The 24,056-nt window shown below is 43.5% G+C and overlaps 2 protein-coding genes across 5 annotated transcripts in view; one reads left to right on the top strand and one right to left on the bottom strand.

Moving 5' to 3' along the window:
- The window catches only part of LOC107372883 (trichohyalin), a 99,453-nt gene that overhangs the window by 68,976 nt on the left and 6,421 nt on the right, over positions 1 to 24,056 (bottom strand). For 3 of the 4 annotated variants that reach the window (XM_070552985.1, XM_070552984.1, XM_070552982.1), the window contains exons 2-5: positions 1,938 to 2,079; positions 1,725 to 1,862; positions 1,079 to 1,156; positions 935 to 1,005 (exon numbers count right to left, since the gene is read on the bottom strand). In XM_070552985.1, coding sequence (XP_070409086.1) covers positions 935 to 1,005; positions 1,079 to 1,156; positions 1,725 to 1,862; positions 1,938 to 2,078 — 428 coding nt within the window. In that variant the 5' untranslated portion in view covers position 2,079. The remainder of the gene's footprint in view (positions 1 to 934; positions 1,006 to 1,078; positions 1,157 to 1,724; positions 1,863 to 1,937; positions 2,080 to 24,056) is intronic. The other variant, XM_070552983.1, reaches the window with a different exon arrangement.
- Positions 6,538 to 7,265, top strand: LOC139070701 (uncharacterized). The gene is made up of 3 exons (XM_070553425.1): positions 6,538 to 6,649; positions 6,742 to 6,892; positions 7,118 to 7,265. Exons 1-3 carry the CDS (start codon positions 6,538 to 6,540, stop codon positions 7,263 to 7,265), a joined length of 411 nt encoding a protein of 136 aa, XP_070409526.1.

Consider the following 24,056-nt stretch of genomic DNA (forward strand, 5'->3'; position numbering starts at 1 on the left):
ACCTTGAACATTATTTTGAATATACATCCTTTTATTATATCACATGGTTATTATTCATTTATGCCACTGTTTATTCATTTGACAAATTGTTAATTAAACGTTATAAAATTCAGATTTTCGTCTCCAGTAGCTTTGTTGTGTCGAAGAGAAGTCTCTGCTCCAAGGATTTTACGAACTTCAAGAAAGACTGATAAGAGTTTTGGATTCAATTTTTCCCCGGTAAAAGGGGAATGGTGCCCCGTATATCTAAGAATATCTTAATTTATTAATAAATCAGTAAATATTCCCATATTTACAGAATTTATTGAAGAATCCAAAAGTAAGTTGAAGCTTACTAATTGTTCGCTCCTAATAACCCCAACAATAACCCTCCATTTGTACTTCAGCCATCTTTTCATCATTAAGCCAAGTCTCAGTGATGGCAATGACTTAGAATTAGCTTTTAAATGTGCATAAATAATCCTTAATTGTTGACGTCTTGGAAAATAAACTTCTACTGTTTATGTGGATGATTGATAATGAATCTTTGTTAATTAACCCACTATAGTTGATCTTCACCATAATAATTACTATTTATTTTTAATCAAATAAACTTTCATCTATTTTACAATTTTTCAATGACTTTAGAGGCAAGGCACGATAGAGACAGGCCTCTAACAGAGAGGCAGCTTTAAGTCAAATGTTTTTGCTGAGCTTCAGTAAGGATTCAATGCAAAGTTTTACAAATGAGGCTTCGATTATAAACAGGCTTATCAGTTTGATGAGCTGCTGAACAGGTGATTAAACCACTGAATCAGGTGTGTCTGAGCAGAGAAACAACTAAAACATGCTGGATACCAGACCTCCAGGACCAGGATTATACATGCCTGCTCTAGGATCAATATTTGCCCGACAACTCACACACTCACACACACACCCACGCACACACACACACCTCTGTTGTTCCTCTTCCAGCCTGATGAGGGCGCTCTCTAAAGAGGCGCTGTGTTCGTCTCTGACCCTCTGCTGTAAGACACAAACACAACTGGTGAACATTCTGGTTCTGATTCTGTTCTGGTTCTGCTGAAACAGGTCTGACCTCAGAAGCGAACAGCTTTGTGTGCTCTTCCTGAAGTTGCAGATCCAAGCTCTGACACCTGTCCCTGTAGTCGATCACCTGCCACAATAGTGGAACACAGCCCTCCATCAGCACGTTCACTATTGCTGGGTTTCACTCTTGTGACGTATGCAGCCACGCCAAATTCAAATGAGGGACAGGAAGTGTTTTGCTCCGCAACAAAACACAGAGATACAACACGTGATGCGTGACGGATGACAGATTTGTGTCTGTGTGTATTTTATGCCGGTTTGCTAACAACGTGTGCATCTGTGTTTACAGAAGCAGGTGTGTTTGGGGCTGCCAGCGGAGGCTTACAGCTGTGCTTCGTCATAAAGTAGTCCCAAGTCTAAAGTGGTGCCTGTGACTCCTTTATGTACGAATGCTTAGGTCATCAAGCAGAATTGGGATCCCTACCGAGTGATTTTGAGGACATTTTTACTCACAATGCTAGTTGGACCCATTTACTCACTGTGTCTTATGCTAAGCTAATGCTAAAGGAGTATAGCCAGGTTTGGGTGAGGGTGAAGTCTAACACCCTGGACCACGACCAGGGTCTGGAGGAAGAGTATAGAACTGATTCAGTAGGACACAGGCGAGACTCCATAGCACCTCCCTGTGGCCTTACCTTCTTCTGCAGGCGGTGGATCAGCAGTGCCTGTCGGGCCTCCCTCTCTCTGCCCTCCCTTAGTTTCCTCTTCCACCTCCTCTGCTCCTCCTCCTCTCTGAGGGAGATACCAAGTGAAGGAGACATTGTCCGGCACAGCTGGGGAGAGAAACAGCTGTGATGATCTGGTTCCACCTGATGAAAACCTTTCCTCCTTGTCCTCCTCCTCCTCACCCGGTCATTCAGAGCTCTGTTCCTGGACTCGAGCTCCTCTCTCTCAGCTCGGCTCTCTGCCAACTCCTCCTGGAGACGACACACTTCCTGTTCGAGCTCCACCTTCTGCTGCTGCCAGCATATCAACACCCTAGACTCCATCCTGACAGGGTGAATGCATGAATGAACAAATGCATGAATGCATGATGATGCGGGGGGACAACCAATCAACCTGTAGGCTAAACTAAAATGCACATTTACATCACAGGGCTGCACACGCCCTCACGCCACACCAGCACTTTCCTAAAGTCGTGATTCTCGCACTTACAGCAATAAAACCCTGGTTCTGGTACACACGCCAGCCTCTAGATGTGGGAAAAACCTTCTGATTTCTGTGTTAAACATCTCTCAACTGGCAACCCATCACAGACAGCAACATCTAAGTATCCACTAACCAACTGACTTTTGAGGTGGATACGGTGCACATGAGCAGACACAAAACCCATTTCAACTTCCTTTAAAACCAATGTATATGAACCAGAACCAGAAGGGTTTATATCCACATGGGTGAAAGCACAACATCAGGAAACTGCTTGGTGCAAGAACCATACATGATGAGCAAAATTAGAATTAAGAACTAAACAAAAATTATAATAAGATGTAATCAATAATTAGAGAAGCAGCTACTTTATACAAGTCACTGTAGGGTCTGGTCAGAGCGGGTCAGTTCAGGTGCAAACCCAACACCGGGTCATGTGACTGGAACAAAGCAGCTGGAGTGGGCGGGTCTACGATTGTTGTTCATGAGTCCAACAGCAGAGGGCAGAAACTGTTCTTGTGGTGAGAGGTTCTGGTCCGAATGGATCTGAGCCTCCTGCCAGATGGGAGCGAGTTGAAGTGACTGTGTCCAGGGTGAGACGGGTCAGCTGTGATCTGACCTGCATGCCTCAATGACCTCGAGGTGTACAGGTCCTGTATGGCGAGTGATCGCTGCCACGACTAAGCCTAACCTGGCTCTGGAAAAGGTGCAGCGGAAGGTAACATCGTCGTGCGAATGTCTGCACTGTCAAAAGTATTTTCCATAGAGCAGATTTAAGACCCGCAGCGACGTAGTGATGACGCATAGCGGTGATGCACGTAAGCTAACGCTTGATAGCGGCGACGCATGTAAGCTAACCGAAGCTAACGCCTGGTAGCGGTGACGCACGTAAGCTAACCAAAGCTAACGCCTGGTAGCGGTGACGCATGTAAGCTAACGCCTGGTAGCGGCAACGCAGGGACGGCGCACCTTAGGAAAATTACTAAATTTATGAGCGCTTAGTAAACGTCGCCTCATCATGTTTGGATTATTGATGTGTTTCTACATCAGTGCGGCTGATCTTTTATTTATCTGATGAGTCCGTGACAACAGGAAACAGGGCAGCGCTACAGTCTAAAGATGATATGAAACGTGTGTCGTGAATAGATGCAGATATGTTTATAATAAATTATGTATTTTACAGATTCTGTTTACCAAAACACATTACGTATTAACCTAACACATGTTTTAGGCTTTTACACTACAGAGTACGCAGGAGCCTGTTACTCCAGTTATTTTATACATCAGATGTATGTAGGTCAAGTGTTTCTGAAAACTACACATGGAAGACATTCCTACAGATGATCTTTTTCTTTTACATCAATTACTTTTTGTCTGACTATAATTAAAGCATTACATTTATTAATTAGTAACTGAACTGTATTGAAAACCCAACAGTAATCTAGTTACTTTCCACACAAACATAATATTAAGTCAATACAGTAGGTTAGCCTCAGAAAGAAAAGTAAAGGAAAAGGTAACCGACAGCTTTTATTCACAGTGAAAAGGTCATTTACAATTTAAATGCATAAACAGATGCAACATTGAAAACCACTGTTAGGGTTATATGTTATTTCTATAGCACTTATCACAAAGTGCTTCACATGGATCACACAAAATAAAACAGTCATAAAACATAATGATCTCAAAACAGAAATAGATTAACATCAGAAATAAATAAAGTAAAATGGATGAAAGTTGATACAAATTTGAGTTAAAAATAAGAAAATAAAAGGTTTATGTAAAAGCAGCTTTAAATAAAAGGGTCTTCTGCTGTTTTTTACAAGTGTCCAGACTGTCAACGCTGCGTAAGGATAAAGGAAGGTCATTCCAAAGTCGGGGCGCAACAGTCTGGAAGGAACGATCACCTCGACTTTTGTACCTGGGTGGGTGGACCTGAGGGCCCGGGTTGGAGCATAAGGCTTTAACAGTTCAGTAATAGGGAGGAGCTTGACCATGTAGAGCCCTGAAAGTTATAGTCAGGATTCTAAAATGAACTCTAAAGTTAACGGGTAACCAGTGCAGAGACATCAGAATAGGAGGCATTGGCTCTTTGGTATGACCCAACCAGGATTTACACCCTGACCTCCCAGTCCCAGGGCGGACACAAAAGCTCCTTCTGAGTCGCTGTTTCCTTCGGGTCAGCACCTTAACAGACCATTTTCTTGGTGAGAAGTGTCACTGATGATTTTGGTGACTCTGCCTCAGGGGGAAGGCAGTTCGAATCTGGTGCTCGGCTGCTCTGATCACTCTATGCAGTGTTTTATGGTCTGTGTAAAAGGTAGAGAAGAGACTCCAAATCTCCTCGGCCACCTCAGGCGGTAGTCGCTGTCTCGCCTTCTTGACCTGAGTGTGGGTCATCCGGGTCAGATTGCCTATTAGTTGGACTCTGAGGTATTTGATGTTCTCTTCTCTTTCCACGGGGGTTAGGCGTTTCACAGAAACAAAGAAATTAGAATATAAAAAATATTTTTATTATTTTAAAAAATTTAATTAAATTAAAACTGATAAAAAATGTAACGGATGGAAGAGAGGAAGTGAACAGGAAAGAGACAAATCAGTGGATCCCGGGAAAAGGCAGAATGAGGAGAGGGCGATGATGGTCCCACCAAACCTGAACAGGTGAGTTTAAAGAAGACCACTGAAATGTCCAGCAATGGTCAGTTTTTAGGTACAGTTTGACCATTCAACATCTGGTAAAAAAAAAAGGAGACAAGACTGCATGCGTTCCCTTTAAATTGGCCTGCCTTCATCCCATCAGCTGGAGCTCAGAGTCTCTGCAGCTCTAAAAACAAATAACGAAATGTCAACAATAACATTCTCTCCTCAAGGTCCAATCTTTCAGGTCTTCTTGCCTCCATATAAAGAACACTCCAGCTCGGATCAGTTGCTAAGTCAAAGAATGATTTCCTAAATCAATATGAAGTTCTTCTACAACTTACAAGCTAGATAATCATTAAATAAACGTTTGTTTATTGCTACTTATAAAATTATATGTAACCCTTTCACCACCCGGCTCGATAGAATATGGTGCTGGCTATTGAGTCCCTTTAATCTTAAATTACGGTTGTGGCAAAAGAGACATTCCAATGTATAGAAACTGTGTCTAGAAGTTTCACTTTGATTCCAGAGAGGTTTCCCAAGGCATACAACGTTGGTTACGTATTGTAACCCCAGATTCTATGAGTCTAGTCACAGCCCTTAAGCTAGCTGCTATTGGACGGATGATCTCAGCATCAGCCAATCATGAAGAGCTTAAATGTACGCCCACTAATGGTGGGCACCCCTTGTGGGTATAAGTGGAGCAACACCACTGTTCACCTCCGATGGCTCTTGATCCTAACAGAACCAGTGGGGCCATCGGCTTAAGGGCTGCGACTAGACTCATAGAATCTGGGGTTACAATATGTAACCAACGTTCCATTTCGTCTAGTCTTAGCCCTTAAGCTAGCTGCTATTGGAATAATGCGCAGTTGGATGGGTTTACGCCACACTGGTTAGCTCAACCAATGGACGCACCCAACATGTCTCCTTTTAGTGAGGGTCGCTCAGCCCAGGGCTTAAAAGGCTGAGGCAGCCAGAGAGAAGAGTGGGGTTCCCACTAAAATATCATCCACAAGAGGAAGAAATTCATTCAAGTAGGGCTGATGTGGTGCCATAATGCTTTCACTCAGCCTGCTGAGGTCCAAGCACTGAACGAGTGATGGATCCTGAAGTAGGGCTGGGCGATATGGCAAAAATAGAATATCACGATTTTTCCTATATTTTATCACGATTTTTTATCCATGAATAGCATAACTTCAATTGTGTATTAAAGAAGAGAAACATTGACTAAATAAACATTTATTCATATTAGGGATAATCAACTCAGTGCTAACGCGCTTATATTTTAAACTCACACCAGAGATGATAATAGCCCTGAGAAACAATTACAAAAATCAGTGTTTCTCGTTTTTCAAGTAACTTAACATAAATTAAAATCGTAAACATATTTAAAGTGCAAACATGTCAATTGCAAACGTATTGTGCAAACATTAACTTGTTCAAAATACTATGCAGCTCCCAGTTGCTCATGTAGAGGATAGTTAAGCTCAAAGGAGGAGTGAACTGATCACACCTCTGAAGTGCAACATCAGACACAGTGCTGCATTTCTTCTTTGCTGGTTTCTACTTATTTAATTCCCCAACTTAGCCTGGGGTTAGCTAAAGGTGCAAGACACTATATAGGTTCCTGATACATGGGCTTCTTCATTGAAGAAGCCCATGTATCAGGCAAGTGGCCAGCAGCAAGGCTCACCAGCAGTCTCCACGCCCAGCAGCCAGGCTCACCAGCAGCCTCCTGGCCCAGCAGCCAGGCTTCACCAGCAGCCTTCAGGCCCAGCAGCCAGGCTCTACCAGCAGCCTCCAGGCCCAGCAGCCAGGCTCCACCAGCAGCCTCCTGGCCCAGCAGCCAGGCTCCACCAGCAGCCTTCAGGCCCAGCAGCCAGACTCTACCATCAGCCTTCAGGCCCAGCAGCCAGGCTCCACCATCAGCCTCCAGGCTCATCAACCAGGCTCCACCAGCAGCCTCCACGCCCAGCAGCCAGGCTCACCAGCAGCCTCAAGGCCCAGCAGCCAGGCTCCACCAGTAGCCTCCACGCCCAGCAGCCAGGCTCCACCAGTAGCCTCCACGCCCAGCAGCCAGGCTCCACCAGTAGCCTCCAGGCCCAGCAGCCAGGCTCCACCAACAGCCTCCAGGCCCAGCAGCCAGGCTCCACCAACAGCCTCCAGGCCCAGCAGCCAGGCTCACCAGTAGCCTCCACGCCCAGCAGCCAGGCTCACCAGTAGCCTCCACGCCCAGCAGCCAGGCTCCACCAGTAGCCTCCACGCCCAGCAGCCAGGCTCCACCAACAGCCTCCAGGCACAGTAGCCAGGTTCCACCAGTAGCCTCCAGGCCCAGCAGCCAGGCTCACCAGCAGCCTCAAGGCCCAGCAGCCAGGCTCCACCAGTAGCCTCCACGCCCAGCAGCCAGGCTCCACCAGTAGCCTCCACGCCCAGCAGCCAGGCTCCACCAGTAGCCTCCAGGCCCAGCAGCCCGGCTCCACCAACAGCCTCCAGGCCCAGCAGCCAGGCTCCACCAACAGCCTCCAGGCCCAGCAGCCAGGCTCCACCAACAGCCTCCAGGCACAGTAGCCAGGTTCCACCATCACCTCAATACCAGCCACCTGATCCAACAATCAGGCTCAGCCTGGGACTCCAGGCTCCAGATTCATCGGCAACCAGGACTGAGAGAGAGGTAAGCCTAATACAATGGCCCCTCCTAGAAAAACAGAGAAACTCGAGGAAGATATGGAGGAAATTAAAAAATCATTGAATTTTATGTCAGCCGAGCTGTCTAAGCTAACAGTACAACAGGATCAACTACTGTCATTAATGGATGAGGTCAAGACACTGAAATTCAAGCTTGCAGAAAAGGACAAGAAGATCATGGTATTGGAACAGAGGGTGGATGAACTGGAGCAGTATACCAGAAGAGATGACTTGGTGATAACTGGTTTGGAAACAAGACATAGGACTTATGCCAGAGTTACTGGAGATAGAAACACAACTGAGGATGCTCCACAGGAAGAACTCCAGTCACTAGAACAAGTGTTGAGCTTCTTGCACAGTAAGAACATTCATATCCAAAGTGATGCAATATCAATCTGTCATACCCTTCCGAGAAAGGCAGACAAATTAAAACCAGTCATCATAGTGCGATTTACCAGTAGGAAGTACAGAAATGAGTTGTTGAGGCAAGCAAAAAAACTGAAAGGTACAAATGTGTACATAAATGAACACCTGACGAAAAAGAATGAAACAATAGCCAAAGAAGCAAGGGTGCTGAGAAAACAAAAAAAAAATCACAGCCACGTGGACAAGAAATGGTGTTGTATGGAGAGAGCAAGAAGGTCTGAATGCAAAAATGATCAAAGAGTTGAAAGATCTGGAAGTGTTGCAGGGTAAAAGATGATTTATTGTGTAGCACTGACTAAATAATGGATAGTGGAAACAGTTTAACAATGGATATGGAAGTACAAATGAATTCATAAAGAAATAAATGGATTCCCATGAGAAAATATATGAACTTGACAGTAAAATAGACAAAAGTTTATTTGAGTTAAATATAAATAGTAATTATTATGCAGAAGATCAGCTAAATAGTGGGTTAACTAACAATGATTCATTATCAATCATACACATAAACAGTAGAAGCTTAGTTTCCAAGATGTCAACAATAAAGGACTATTTAGGTAAATTTAAAAGTAAATTCAAAGTCATTGCCATTACTGAGACTTGGCTTTATGATGAAAGGATGACTGAAGTACAAATAGAAGGGTATGAACTTCATTTTGTAAATAGAATAAATAAAAGGGGTGGTGGTGTTGCCCTGTACATAAACAATGATTTAAAATGTAAATTAGATAAGAAAATGACTATGATGGAAGATAATGTTATGGAAATGGTAACAGTGGAAATTATCAATGATACATCAAAAAATATAATAATCAGTTGTGTATATAGAGCACCGGGTTCTTGCATCAGGTCATTTACAGATAAAATAAATGCGTTTGTGGATCATATTAAAAACAAAACATTGTTTATGTGTGGGGACTTTAACATTAACTTAGAACATCCTGTGGCTCTTAGAACATCAAGTGATTTTTTTTTATATGATATATAGTTTAGGGTTGGTTCCTCTGATAAACAAACCTACCAGGATCACAACCCAAAGTGCAACAATAATTGATAATATATTCACTAATAGAAAGGAGGACGTTGTAAAAACTGGGATATTGATGACAGATATTAGTGATCATTTACCTATTTTCGTAGTGTCTAAATATCACAATAACGACAAAAATATCATAAAACATCATTTTATTAATTATAAAAGAAATAAATCAGTTAAAGCCCTGGAGGACCTAAATAAAGATCTTAAAATGCAGAACTGGACGGAAGTCTATGTCAGTGATGTGAACACTGCATATACATCCTTCATGAAAATACTGCTGAAATCGTTTAACAGTAGTTGTAAATTAATTAAAATAACAGGTAAAAGGGACAACCAACCATGGATGACTAATGGAATTAAAAATGCATGTGCCAAAAAAATAGTCTGTATATGAGATTCTTAAAGTTACAAACAAAGGAAGCCGAAGACAGATATAAAAAATATAAAAAATAAATTAGTAACAATAATTAGAAAACAGAAGAAAGAGTACTATGGTGAGCTATTGAATAAGAACAAAGACAACATCAAGACTACATGGGGAATAATAAATAATGTGATTAACAGAGATAATACAAATGCAAGACTTCCAAACTACTTTGTAAAGGACAATAAAGACATTTATGAAGTTAAAGAAATTTCTAATGAATTCAATGATTTTTTTATAAATGTAGGAAGGAGTCTGGTGGAAAGCAAACCAATAATTCACGATAAAATGAATACAATACCTAGAAATGTCAATAGTATTCTCTAGGGCTGCAACAACGAATCGATAAATTCGATGAAAATCGATTACTAAAAGCGCTGGCAACGAATTGCGTCATCGATTCGTTGTGTCGCACAACTCTTCCAAAAGCGCCCCCCCCTTCCCGCCCGCCGTTGCGCGCAGACAGATCAGCGCGAGGGAGAGCAGGCAGTTGTTTGGAAGAGGAACATGGCAGAAGCAGCGAGAGTCAAAAAAGTAAAAGCTTTTTAAGTTTGGGAGCATTTTCAGTTAAATCAGGTGAAGACATGCGTTACCTGCAACGTTTAGGTCAGACTTGGCATGGCACAGGATGATGCAGCGTCTTAAACGCAAGCATGTCGGGATCATCAGCGAGGAAGGAGAGAACTCTGTGTCCGGGTAAATTAAAAACTTTTCAAAAGTTAATCATCCAAGTCCCGGATTATTACACAGGCTAGACATGCCCTAAGCTCGTAAAAAAGAGTCTAAAGTCGTGAGCGCGACGCTAGATGAGCGGGGGGACTCGCGCTGCTGCGAACCGGTTCCAAGGCCGGATTAACTGGGCAATTGCCCAGGGCCCACGAACTCTAAAGGGCCCATGGCACGAGCAAATTACTGTATCTATAATTTCCCGCTTTATGAGGACTATGGTGACCGTACGTTCCGTTTTCCCCGGACGTGTCCACTTTTCACTCTCTGTCCGGCACGTCCGGACTGCGGGTTCTTGTATTGATGAAAATGTCCGGCTTTTCATCCAGGAGCAGGGATCGAATTATGGGGGAGCTGTATATCCTACACATCGAGGTGAACCGGAAAAAGTTTTCTATATTATATCATTTTTGGACTCTTTTGAGCAGAGAGCGGCACAGCGCATTTTTGCGCAGCGATCCAGGCAGCTGCTTCCAGCGCACAGTCCATTCTCAAAGTGGCGCAACCAAAAAACTATAATTAGCACACGATTGTTCATGTCTGCACATGTTCTCTATTTTCTGTCTTATTTGTGCCTGCAGCGCTCTGCTACTGCGGAGCTCATCACCTGTGCTGCGGTGATTTCACCTCACGCAGCATCGAAAACGCGCTCTGCGCTTTGCGGTCAGGCATATGCGTCATTTTAACCGGGGACGCCGGGGACATGTCCCCGGCAAAATTTGTGATTGGCAGCTGTGTCCCCCCCACTTTCAAAAACGCCTGCTGATGAGGATTTTTGTTTTACCAGCTCAGATCTTATACCAGGGGTCTGTAACCTGTTCCCATCAAAGAGCCATTATTACCCGTTTCCCACAGTAATTCTGGACGGACCTTAATAAGCAGTGACTTAAGTGAAGCAGGCAGGTCGCGCTAGAAAATTTAGTTTAAAAAGACGTCATAAATGTGTTCCCCCGTCATTTTTATTTATAAAATATGAAGTAAAAACTCACAATTTAATTTACATTCATTTGGCATTAATATGTAGTCTACACCCGTGTGTTAAGTGGACCATCTTCCAGTAAACGCAAGTATCCAGCCCACCTCTCCAAATACGTAAAATGGGCATCAGCCGCTAGTTAGGCGCGTCGCGCGCACCATCAGCTGATCGGCCCAGACAAGAGCAGAGCAACTAGAGAAAGAATAGAGGATAATTGTGTCTGGATGTGGATGGAGATTACATTTTACAGCAGCCTGATCATCATTTAAATACGTAAACCATCACCTGTCTTCTAGTCCACGCTGTCAGCATTATTTAATTGGTGTGTGTGTGTGTGTGTGTGTGTGTGTGTGTTTTCCACTTCAAACACTGGTCTAACCAACCAGACCAGCGTGTCCAGTAACACATTAATGTTACAATTAAACAGTTTCACTTCATGTAGGCTAGGAACATTTCACCTGCCGTGGCTCGACCGCTTCTGCTCCACATGAACTTTGTGCGTGATCAAATGTCTCTACGCGTCATGCGTCTCCATATTAGAGACGGAAACAAGCGCTGTTCAGCCAAAGTTTCATAATTTCATAAAAAGAACATTTTTCCAAGTGACACATCCCTCAGAGAGACCGGGTTTCCAGACTGTTTCAGTGGGAGGAAATCTTATCGCATGCGCCGTTCTGCACTGCGCTGCGAACCCCAGATCTTCAGCTCACTGTCCACCGTGCGCTCCGAGCCACGCTGAACACAGTGTCCAGTATAAAGCTCTGATGTTCTGATGGGAATCTTTTACCTCCGCGATGTGCGTTAACGATTAAAATGTCAGCTCATCCATGCACATCAGTGTGCGTCGGGGTAATTCTTTCAAACCAAGCAACATCCTTGAGTTCATCTGTCAAGATAAACAGTCAAATGGAAAGATATGTAACCTGCCGTTTAACTGTTTTGCCTTCCTGTGAAGATTGTTGCAACGAGAAACAATTAAACTTGATTAACCCCAGAGCCACCCAGAGAACCAGAGCGCATGTGGAAGGTTCCTCCCACTGAAGCGAGTGTTTTCCAAACCCTGTCTCTCAGAGAGACTTGTCACTTAGAAAATGTTCCCTGATTATGAAACTTTGGCTGAATAGTGCTTGTTCCTGTCTCCAATGTGGCGACACATCCAGGAGCCGTCTGAGGAGAATCCCAGAATCTCACATCCTCTTCAGCTCAGAAAGCGCCGATATGATTACGCACAAGCGTGACGCGCCAACCCGGTCTCACAGTAAGACCGGGTTGGACCTGTTCAGGTTTAAGCAGACAATCTTTACATTTAGAATTGGCATACAGATGTAAAATTAATGCAGTAAAATATAAAGCATTTTATTTAAATATCCATTCATTATTTTACAAGCAGAGAGCCGCATCAGATGGATGGAAGAGCCGCATGCGGCTCCAGAGCCGCGGTTGCCGACCCCTGTGCTAGCCTACTTTATTGTCCCCAGCAATTTTTAAACCCCACTCAAGTGTATGGTTATTGTCCCCAGCAATTCTGACAACAAACTGACGCCCTTGCGGTCAGGAGATCCCTTTGATCTGCTCAAAAATAACTGATGAGGTGAAAAAGTAAGAATCCAGGCAGCAGTTTTTCTGGAGAATTAAGAGGAGATGCAGGAAGATGAGAGACAGACAGGACAGGAAAATAGTTAAATAATAACAAAACAAAACAAAGTGTTGAAAAGTAAAATGTAGGTAGATTTACCTCCACTACACGTTTTTACCTGTATAAAACAATAAGTTACACACATGTAATATTTATAAATTTGATACTATTCAGGTCACCTTCAACACTCAGTCACACACCCAGGGCCGTTTCAAGACATTTTGGGGGCCAAGGCAAAATGCCCCCCCCCCCCATAACTGGGCTCCCCAGAAGCCTCTGTGTAATTCATACCCTCTCCAGTAGTGTTAGTTATACAGTGTTTATAAAAGCCCCTCAGACATTACTGACATGTTCTAATATTATCAGATGAAAAACTAAATTATCAGACATGCCGTCTCATCTGCTTCTTTTCTAAACTTGCAGAAAGTAACAAAACCATTTGAAAGCCACTATTTGTGGATTCTCTGAAAGTTTCCATGGAGTGTGTGACAACTTATTTTTTCAGTCATTTTTGGAAATAGTGATCAATTTTGATTAATTCACAGCCTATGTTTAATTACATTTAAAAATTAGTTGTTTGACACCCCAGCTATAATAAATGTCTACAGATGAGATCAAACAAAACAGATGAGAATTGCCCTTAAGCTGTTAAACTTGGACCAAGCATTTTAGGTCACAGATAGATGTAGCTTAGGGTCTCTGTCTATACACCTTATAAGACAATTTAGGTGATGGCATGTTGTTTTTCTGCTATTGAACTGTTTTCTAATAATGTTGTGTTAAATAAAGTGAAGGAAGGAGAGAAATAACGTTTCCCTAGCAGTTTTTAAAAATGTCCCCATGTAATCCGATTAATCGATTAATCGTGTCGAGACCCCATCCGATTAATCGATTATCCAAATAATAGTTTGTTGCAGCCCTAGTATTCTCCTTGACAAAGTAGATCAACAAGAAATAAGAAACATTGTAAAAAACTGGGGAAGCAAAAGATCAACTGATTGTGATGATCTGGACATGGTGACTGTAAAAGCTATAATTGAATCTGTTATTGAACCATTCACTTACATCTGTAATCTGTCACTATCTACAGGAGTCTTCCCTGATTTAATGAAAATTGCCAAGGTGGTTCCATTATTTAAGAGTGGTGATAAACAGAGTTTCACTAATTACAGGCCAGTGTCACTGCTTCCACAGTTTTCCAAAATATTAGAAAAAGTGTTTGCATTAAGGTTGGACAAATTCATTGACGAAAATTCAATTTTAAATCATGAACAGTATGGCTTTAGGACCAAACATTCAACAGCAATGGCAGTTATGGATTTAGTAGATAAAATTTAATCAGCAATTGACAATAAAAACCATTTCATTAGTGTTTTTATTGACTTAAAAAAGGCATTTGATGTCATTGATCATTCAAGGTTACTTCTTAAATTACAACGCTATGGAATAAGAGGGGTGGCGCATCAATGGGTTAATAGTTATTTATGCAATAGAAAACTGTTTGTTCAAATAAATAATGCTAAATCTGAATTAAAAGATATTTATTATGGTGTGCCACAAGGGTCAGTCCTCGGACCTAAACTGTTCATATTGTTTATTAATGACCTGGTAAATGTGTCAAATTTACTTGGCACAGTTTTATTTGCGGATGATACTACATTGTTTTATTCAGGATTAAATATACATGAAGTAACTCAAGTGATAAACAGTGAATTGATTAAAGTTAAAAAATGGTTTGATATAAATAGACTGTCACTGAACCTGAACAAAACAAACTATATACTGTTTAATAACAAAATAAGCTGTGATGTATCTTTAATGATAGATGGAATGGAAATTCAAAGGGTAAAAGAAACCAAATTTCTTGGAGTCATGTTCGATGAGAGTCTCACGTGGAAATCACATGTAGGTTATATAAAGGGGAAAATTGCCAAAGCCATAGGGGTATTATATAGAGTCAAGTTTCTACTAAATTTTTCGGGGTTGTTAACATTGTATCACTCACTGATTGAACCATATTTATTTTATTGTTTAGAAATTTGGGGAGCCACTTGCAAAACTTTTACACAACCATTGTTCATTTTGGCAAAAAAGAGCATTGAGAATCATTAATAACAGTAACTATAGAGCTCACACTAATCAATTATTCATTAGATACAAAATACTGAAATTTCCTGACTTGGTAGAGTGGAAAATATTGCAAATAATGTACAGAGCGAATACGAGTAATCTACCAACTAATATTCAGAAAATGTTTCATAAGAGAGTAAGTGGGTACATGTTAAAAGGAACTGATGTCTTTGAGAAACCTAGATTCAGAACCAAAGTGAGGGAATGTAACATTTCTGTAAATGGTGTAAGATTGTGGAATGCCATTAACAAGGAATTTAAAGAATCAACTACACTTGCAATATTTAAAAAATGTATAAAATCTAATGTATTTAGTAATTATGAAAAGGAGAATTATAATGTCAAAGATTAGACGTGAAAATATTAGAAAGTGACTGAGGTTACACTGTGTTTGTTTGGCGGTGTTGAGGGTCTGACCTCATGAGGAAATTACTATGCAGTGATTTTCTCCAAAATGACTGTGCTTAAATTGCTCTGAAAAGCAAATAATCACATCAGCGCCAAGAAACTTCATTTCCCATGATGCTTTGCACACGGAAGCATTGTGATGACGTCACCGCCTAATACCAGAAACACGATCTGCGGGAGGCGGGAGCTTGGACAGCTTTCCCGCGACTTCAAAGACTATAAATCATGAATGAGACAAAGAAACCTCGTTCTTTTGCCCAGGATACCTGGCGGTAAGGACACGCTTGTCGAACGCTCCGACTCCCTTGAGCACGCGGAAGCTCTAAGTGCCCAAGTTGAGCCCACGGAACTGCTGGAAACTACACTCCAACTCCATCAGGACCTGACTGGGAACGAGCGGAGCTCCATCCAGCTCTCAGAGACGCTGTAAGTTGTCAAACTCAGCCCAAAAGAAACTTCGTTCTCTTTGTGTCCAGCCCATGGAGAAACACTCGTGGAGGTAAACAACGGAGAAAGCATCAAACCGACGGACGACGCCAAACTGCGGAGAAACACGGAGAACCGTCAAATCAAACAGCGGGGACGCCTTGCTGTTCTGGTGATCAGAAAACTCATTTCTCTCTCTCCTTTTCTTCTCCCGTTTCCTCTATAGTCCAGAATAAGCAATAAAACCGCGCTATTGCTTAAAAAGTAGCTTCGTGTTTTCCTCTTTCGTTCCCAAAACACGTCCGCCGGGTCATTTTGAATAAATAAACTGCTTATTGATCATTGTTTGGTATCTTTAAATGTTTTCTGCTTGGCCACGTGGTTAAACTAAAAGATATTACAGGTGCTGGCCAGTAAATTAGAATATCATCAAAAGGTTGAAAATATTTCAGTAATTCCATTCAAAACGTGAAACTTGTACATTATATTCATGCAATGCACACAGACCAATGTATTTCCGATGTTTATTACGTTTAATTTTGATATTTATAGGTGACAACCAATGAAAACATCAAATCTGGTATCTCAGAAAATTAGAATATTCTAAAGGCCAATGAAAAAATGTTTGTTTCTCTAATGTTGGCCAACTGAAAAGAATGAACATGAAAAGAATGTGCATGTATAGCACTCAATACTTAGTCGGGGCTCCTTTTGCCTCAATAACTGCAGTAATGCGGCGTGGCATGGACTCGATCAGTCTGTGGCACTGCTCAGGTGTTATGAGAGCCCAGGTTGCTCTGATAGTCGTCTTCAGCTCCTCTGCATTGTTGGGTCTAGCGTATTGCATCCTCCGCTTCACAATACCCCATAGATTTTCTATGGGGTTAAGGTCAGGCGAGTTTGCTGGCCAATCAAGGACAGGGATACCATGGTCCTTGAACCAGGTGCTGGTGGTTTTGGCACTGTGTGCAGGTGCCAAGTCCTGTTGAAAGGTGAAGTCTGCATCCCCATAAAGTTGGTCAGCAGCAGGAAGCATGAAGTGCTCTAAAACTTCCTGGTAGACGGCTGCATTGACCCTGGACCTCAGGAAACAGAGTGGGCTAACACCGGCAGATGACATGGCACCCCACACCATCACTGACGGTGGAAACTTTACACTGGACCTCATGCAACGTGGATTCTGTGCTTCTCCGCTCTTCCTCCAGACTCTGGGTCCTTGATTTCCAAAGGAAATGCAGAACTTGCTTTCATCAGAAAACATAACTTTGGACCACTCAGCATCAGTCCAGTCCTTTTTGTCCTTGGCCCAGGCGAGACGCTTCTTGCGCTGTTTCTTGTTCAAGAGTGGCTTGACACACGGAATGCGACACCTGAATCCCATGTCTTTCATGAGTCTCCTCGTGGTGGTTCTTGAAGCGCTGACTCCAGCTGCAGTCCACTCTTTGTGGATCTCCCCCACATTTTTGAATGGGTTTGTCGTCACAATTCTCTGCAGGGTGCGGTTATCCCTAGAGCTTGTACACTTTTTTCTACCACATTTTTTCCGTCCCTTCGCCTGTCTGTTAATGTGCTTGGACACAGAGCTCTGCGAACAGCCAGCTTCTTTAGCAATCACCTTTTGTGTCTTGCCCTCCTTGTGCAAGGTGTCAATGATTGTCTTTTGGACAGCTGTTAAGTCAGAAGTCTTCCCCATGATTGTGGTGCCTTCAAAACAAGACTGAGGGACCTTTTAAAGGCCTTTGCAGGTGTTTTGAGTAAATCAGCTGATTAGAGTGGCAGCAGGTGTCTTCTATATTCAGCCTTTTCAGAATATTCTAATTTTTTGAGATACCAAATTTGGAGTTTTCATTAGTTGTCACTTATGAATATCAAATTTAAATGTAATGAACATTGGAAATACATTGGTCTGTGTGCATTGCATGAATATAATGTACAAGTTTCACGTTTTGAATGGAATTACTGAAATATTTTCAACCTTTTGATGATATTCTAATTTACTGGCCAGCACCTGTATTCGTGATTAATCCTTTGTGTTGTTTCATGATCCTTTGAAATGTTTTGAGTGAATTTAAGGTTAAGTTACTGATGATTCTAAGTGCCTTGGAAGTTAAAGTGCAAGTTGCCACTCACACTTTAGCCAGACAAAGGGGTCAGCCATCTTGCATACAGACTCCATTTTAGAAACACACACACACATACATACACACAAAACACCTTGAACATTATTTTGAATATACATCCTTTTATTATATCACATGGTTATTATTCATTTATGCCACTGTTTATTCATTTGACAAATTGTTAATTAAACGTTATAAAATTCAGATTTTCGTCTCCAGTAGCTTTGTTGTGTCGAAGAGAAGTCTCTGCTCCGAGGATTCTACGAACTTCAAGAAAGACTGATAAGAGTTTTGGATTCAATTTTTCCCCGGTTAAAGGGGAATGGTGCCCCGTATATCTAAGAATATCTTAATTAATTAATAAATCAGTAAATATTCCCATATTTACAGAATTTATTGAAGAATCCAAAAGTAAGTTAAAGCTTACGAATTGTTCGCTCCTAATAACCCCAACAGCGGATAATTTTATTTCGTAAAAAGGGGCAGAAATCATAAGATTTTTTCTTCTATCTGCTCCTTTTCATTCAAATGTTTTTTTTCAATATGTTAATGTATCCTGTATTTGTTTGTGTTTATTATTGTGAATGAAATAAAAGATTAAAAAATAAAAAAAAATACGGCTCTGATGTGCGGCTGGACCAGAGATCGCTTGTGGTAGCAAAAAACTGCGCATTCAGAATATTTTCTTCAACTCTCACTTTGCATTCAGCGTACATGCGTGGAATGGCAGTGTTCGAAAAATACTTGCGGCTGGAAAACTCGTAGCGCGGATCCAATGTTTTTATCATTTTCTTAAATCCCACTCCTACTGTTCGCACGGGACACAAATTTTTAACCAAGTGGTACGTCACTGCATCTGTCACGCTGTTCCATCGTCTGCTGTCTCTGTCGTAGGTAGGGATGGGTACCTTTGACATTTGAATCAATCCGGTACTAATTCCCGGTACCTACGAATCGATTTTTCGATACTTTTGAGTGTTTATTATTTTAATTCTCTTTTATAATTAAATATATATTTTTCTCAATATATAACAATATTTGATATATATCACGATAAATAACATTCAACTGTTTGTATTTTAACATCGTCCTTGTAGTTTTATAAGCTGATAATTCAATTGAAGCAAACATCTTTACTGTGAACTAAATTTACTGTGTATCTTCATTCCTGTTGCCATCTTTTTTCATTTGATTTTTCTTACTGGGAAGTTAGAATTTCCGAGGAGAAAGCAAACGCACCATTAGCTGATAACAATGGTAGCAATGGAAACTAACATACCAAGCTAACATTATCTTTAACAGTTTATTAACTGCTGGAGCAGATTAAAACGATGATGCCTCACACTTAGATCGTTGTCACTGGTTTCATCTTCACCCAATCACCCGTCGCATTTAGTAAAGTGAAGCCAAACTTTAGAGCGCATTCTTCTAGTCGGAAATTCGGAGTTCCGAGGAGAAAGCGAACGCACCATTAGCGAAACGGAAGCTAACATATCAAGATAACGTTATCTTAAACATTTTATTTACCTACTGGAGCAGATTAAGATGAGGATGTCTCACTCAGATCGTTGTCCCTGGTTTCATCATGACCCAGTTACCCATCACATTTAGTGAAGTGTTCCCCAGCTTTAGCGTGCGTTCTTTCTACCATGCTGCTCTGTTTACAACTGGCTCGCAGCGACCGACGACAAAACACCCTTGCGCATGCGCAGCTGTCTAGGCAAGTTCTCGTTATGAAGGCCGGGTACCGAAACAAGGCACTGTTTGAAATGACGTGAATCGGTGCTCGGTCGGTACTATGGAATTCGGTCGGTACCTTAAAAAGTACCGAATTCGGTAGCGTTTGCTGCCTGGAAGAAGCACTAGCCGCTGCCGCTGGCTTTTTAGCTTTAGCTGCCAGCTGGCTCTCATTGTATTGTTTGGGATGCTTTCTTTTCAAGTGATTAAACAAGTTTGTGGTGTTGCCATCACTTGCCTTGAGGCTCTCCTTGTAAATGACGTTTCGCTGCTCTTTTTCATCTGGTGAAAACCCAAACCAGTTCCATATAATGGACGAGGCTTTCCTCTTCGGAACGAAAACCTCGTTGTCGCTCTCAGCCGTGGCCGAAGCCATGTTTGTTCACACACAGGTGAAAACAAGCGGGGCACTAATATTTTACTATGACTCACTCTGATTGGTTAAGGGTCAAACAAAGGCGTGTCATTCGCCTGGGGTAAGTTCCCTTTTCATTCAGAGGCAGAAATTCAACAGCAGAGCTGTGAATCGTGATAAAAAGGTCTCTCAAAAATGACAGACCGTCAGATGTGTAGATCGTAAAACGGTCTAAAATCGTCATATCGCCCAGCCCTATCCTGAAGACACATCCCGTAAATAATAACGAGTAAAGGAGCAGGGTGAAGCCCATGAAGCAGCCTGACAAATGTCTTCCATCGACACACCACTGTGGAGCGCCATAGAAGACGAAATCCCTCTGGCTGAGTGAGCCCTGAGTGTCTCAGGAGGATCCCGCCCTGATGATGTGTAAGCGAGTGAAATGGCGTCACACAGCCAGTGTGAAAGACACTGGGTCGACAGTGCTTGCCCAAGGGAAGAATCTCTGTAGAACACAAACAGGCTTTGTGAGCGGCGAATCCCTGAAGTGCGTGACACATATCGTGCGAGCGCACGCACCGGGCAGAGAAGGTGGGAAGCCGCCTCCTCATCAAATCAAATCAAATCACTTTTATTGTCACGTCACATGTGCAGGTACACTGGTACAGTACATGTGAGTGAAATTCTTGTGTGCGAGTTTCACAGCAACAGAGTTGTGCAAAAATACAATAACGTAAAAACAACCAAATATAAAAATGGCTAATCTAAGTAATAATATATACAGTATGTAAGGTATATACATTCCTAAATGTAAGTGCTAAGTATTTTATTTTTTATTTTTCTACGTGTGTGCGTGTGAGTGTGTGTATAGTGTGTATATACATGTTTTACAAATGAATAAAGTAAACAACAAAATAAGAGATATAAAATATACAGAGGCTGGTATGTGCAAAACAGTGGCATTAATGTACAGTATGGAGTGTGTAATGTTGGAGTTTCAGTAGTGAGGGTGAGGTGTCTGCGAAGTGTTCAGCAGTCTGATGGCCTGATGGAAAAAGCTGTCTCTCAGTCTGCTGGTTCTGGACCGGATGCTGCAGAACCTCCTTCCTGATGGAAGTAGTCTGAACAGTTTATGGCTGGGGTGACTTGAGTCCTTGATGATCCTCGCCACTTTCCTCAGGCACCGCTTCCTGTAGATGTCTTGGAGGGAGGGAAGCTCACCTCCAATAATCCTTTCTGCACACTGCACTACTCTCTGAAGAGCTTTGCGGTTGTAAGCGGTGCTGTTGCCATACCAGGTGGAGATGCATCCAGTGAGGATGCTCTCAATGGCACAGCGATAGAAGGTCCTGAGGATGCGGTGGCTCATGCCAAATCTTTTCAGTCTCCTGAGAAAGAAGAGGCGCTGCTGTGCCTTCTTCACTGTATTGTTCGTGTGCACTGACCACGTAAGATCCTCAGCCAGATGAACTCCAAGGAAACGGAAGCTGCTCACCCTCTCCACAGCGTTGCCGTTGATGGTGATGGGGGTGTGTATTCCTCTGCACCTCGGGAAGTCCATTATCAACTCCTTTGACTTTGTGACGTTGAGGGTGAGACAGTTGTCCTGACACCAGTGGGTCAGGGCGCTGATCTCCTCCCTGTAGGCCGTCTCATCGTCGTTGGTGATGAGATCTACCACTGTGGTGTCGTCCGCAAACTTCACAATGATGTTGGAGTTTCTCGTGGCCGTGCAGTCGTAGGTGTAGAGTGAGTACAGGAGAGGGCTCAGCGCACACCCCTGTGGAGCACCAGTGTTCAGTGTGACGGGGGATGAGGTGGTGCTGCCCAGTCTGACCACCTGGCGTCTGTCAGACAGAAAGTTAAGGATCCAGCTGCAGAGGGAGCTGCTCAGTCCTAGATCCTGCAGTTTCCTGTCCAGCTTCGAGGGAACGATGGTGTTGAATGCTGAGTTGTAATCTACAAACAGCATTCTCACATACATGTCCCATATGTAATAATCAGAATTATGGGGAGGAGGAAAAAGTCCAGCCAATGAAATTGACCTGGATTTGAAGGAAGTATTAATGTTTTTGGGCACAAAGGCTGGGTTGGGGCATAAAACAGCAGACCCGCCATCCTCCCGGATCCTGAGGCATGTGGGAGCCACTGAGAGGGCGGTTAGGTCGTTCACTCTCTTGACTGATGCCAGCGCCAGCAGCAAGGCAGTTTTGAGTGACAGGAATCTGAGTGAGACCTGGTCCAAGGATTCAAATGGGGCTTCAGATAAGGCGCGCAGAACCACCGTTAGGTCCCACTGGGGGAATAGCGGGCGGGACACAGGTCTGTTCCTTCTGACACCTTTTAGAAAACGTTTTGTGATGAGATGATTGAAAACAGGTCTATCTCCAAAACCCTGGTGACAGGATGAGATAGCTGCAGCATATGTTTAAATAGTGCTAAATGCAAGGCCCCTGTCCATCAGCATCTGAAAAAACGATAGAACATCCGCCAGCTGGCAGGAGAGCGCTTGAACATTCTGCTCTGTGCACCATTTCTGGAAAGCTGCCCATTTAGCAGCATAATATGTGACGGTAGAAGGCACCCGCACACTCTGAATCGTGGCGACCACATCATGCGGCAGCCCAGAAGCCTCTAAGCGTGACCGCTCAGCGGCCAGACCCACAGCCGTTGGCCTATTTCCAGAGGATGTTTGATTATCCCATCCGCCTGGAGAAGGGCGTCCGCCCTCCATGGAAGCCTCCACGGGGAGCCGGACACTAGCGCTTGCAGGTCTGGAAACCATGACGCGGACAATCGTCTGGGAGCTACGAGAATTACCGAGAGCTGTTCCGACCGAACTCGGTCCAGAAGACGGTGAATCAGTGGGACTGGCGGAAACACATACAGGAGCGTCTGAGGCCAGGGCTGGCATGAGAAGGCGTCCGTTCCGAGTGGGGGGTGGTCCCGGGGACTCAGGGAAAACCATAGGTGACACAGAGCGTTTTCGCGAGCCGCGAACAGATCCACAGAGGGTTCCCCGAACTTGATCCAGATCTGTGATATCAGTGTGGGATGCAGACGCCAGTCGGAGTCGCGGGATCCCCCTCTCGACAGGATGTCTGCTGCCACGTTCAGGACCCCCGGAATGTAGGTGGCTTTGATGGACAGCAGGTGGACATGTGCCCAACACAGTAAATCCGTGGCTATGCGCAATAGTGGGAGGGATCGAACTCCCCCTTGGCGATTTATGTAGGCTGCCGCCACCTGGTTGTCTGTGTGAACTTCGACATGACGGCCCTCGAGAAGCTCAAACACATTTATGTGCTCGTGCGTGTGGGAGGGCCAGCGATCTGCCACCGTATGGGACAAGCACGTGCCCCCCCATCCCAACAGTGACGCATCCGTAAACACAGATACGTGTGACGTAGGACGTCCGATGGGAACCCCTTGTGAGAGGATGCAGGGATTCCCCCAGTGAGCGAGGTCCCCGCCCACTGAAGGGGGAACCCTCAACATACGTCTCTTCTGACGTATCGGGTGTACCCGGAGGCAGATGAACCAACGCTGTAGGCGTCTCGTGTGCAGTAAACCTAATGGCACCACAGCGTGGGCTGCAGCCATCATGCCCAGAAGTTTTACGACTAACAGAGCTCTCACGATCTTGCGGGGTTGCACGCGGGAGATCACCGTGGTGAGATCTGCCGCTCTCACCGGAGACAAACGTGCTCTTATTAGGAAGGCGTTCAGCTCCACTCCGAGAAACACAATTGACTGGGATGGAAGGATGGAGCTCTTTTCCCAGTTTATGGAAAACCCCAGGGTTGACAGATGCTCTATTAACTTCCTGGTTTGCTCTGACGCCTCGTCCTTGGACCGGGTGCATAGGAGCAAATCGTCCAGGTAAAATAAAACCCTCATTCCAGCTGTGCGCAATGGCTGCAGAGCGGTCTCCAGACATTTGGAGAAGGTGCGCGGGGCTAGTGAGTAGCCGAAAGGGAGACGATTGAACTGGTATTGAACTCCCTTGAATAAAAAGTGCAGGAACTTCCGATGTTTGGGAATTACTGGGATGTGGAAGTATGCGTCTTTCAGGTCTATTGACGTGAAC

Source organism: Nothobranchius furzeri, chromosome 7 (genome assembly GCF_043380555.1).
Source record: "Nothobranchius furzeri strain GRZ-AD chromosome 7, NfurGRZ-RIMD1, whole genome shotgun sequence".
NCBI classification, from domain to species: domain Eukaryota; kingdom Metazoa; phylum Chordata; class Actinopteri; order Cyprinodontiformes; family Nothobranchiidae; genus Nothobranchius; species Nothobranchius furzeri.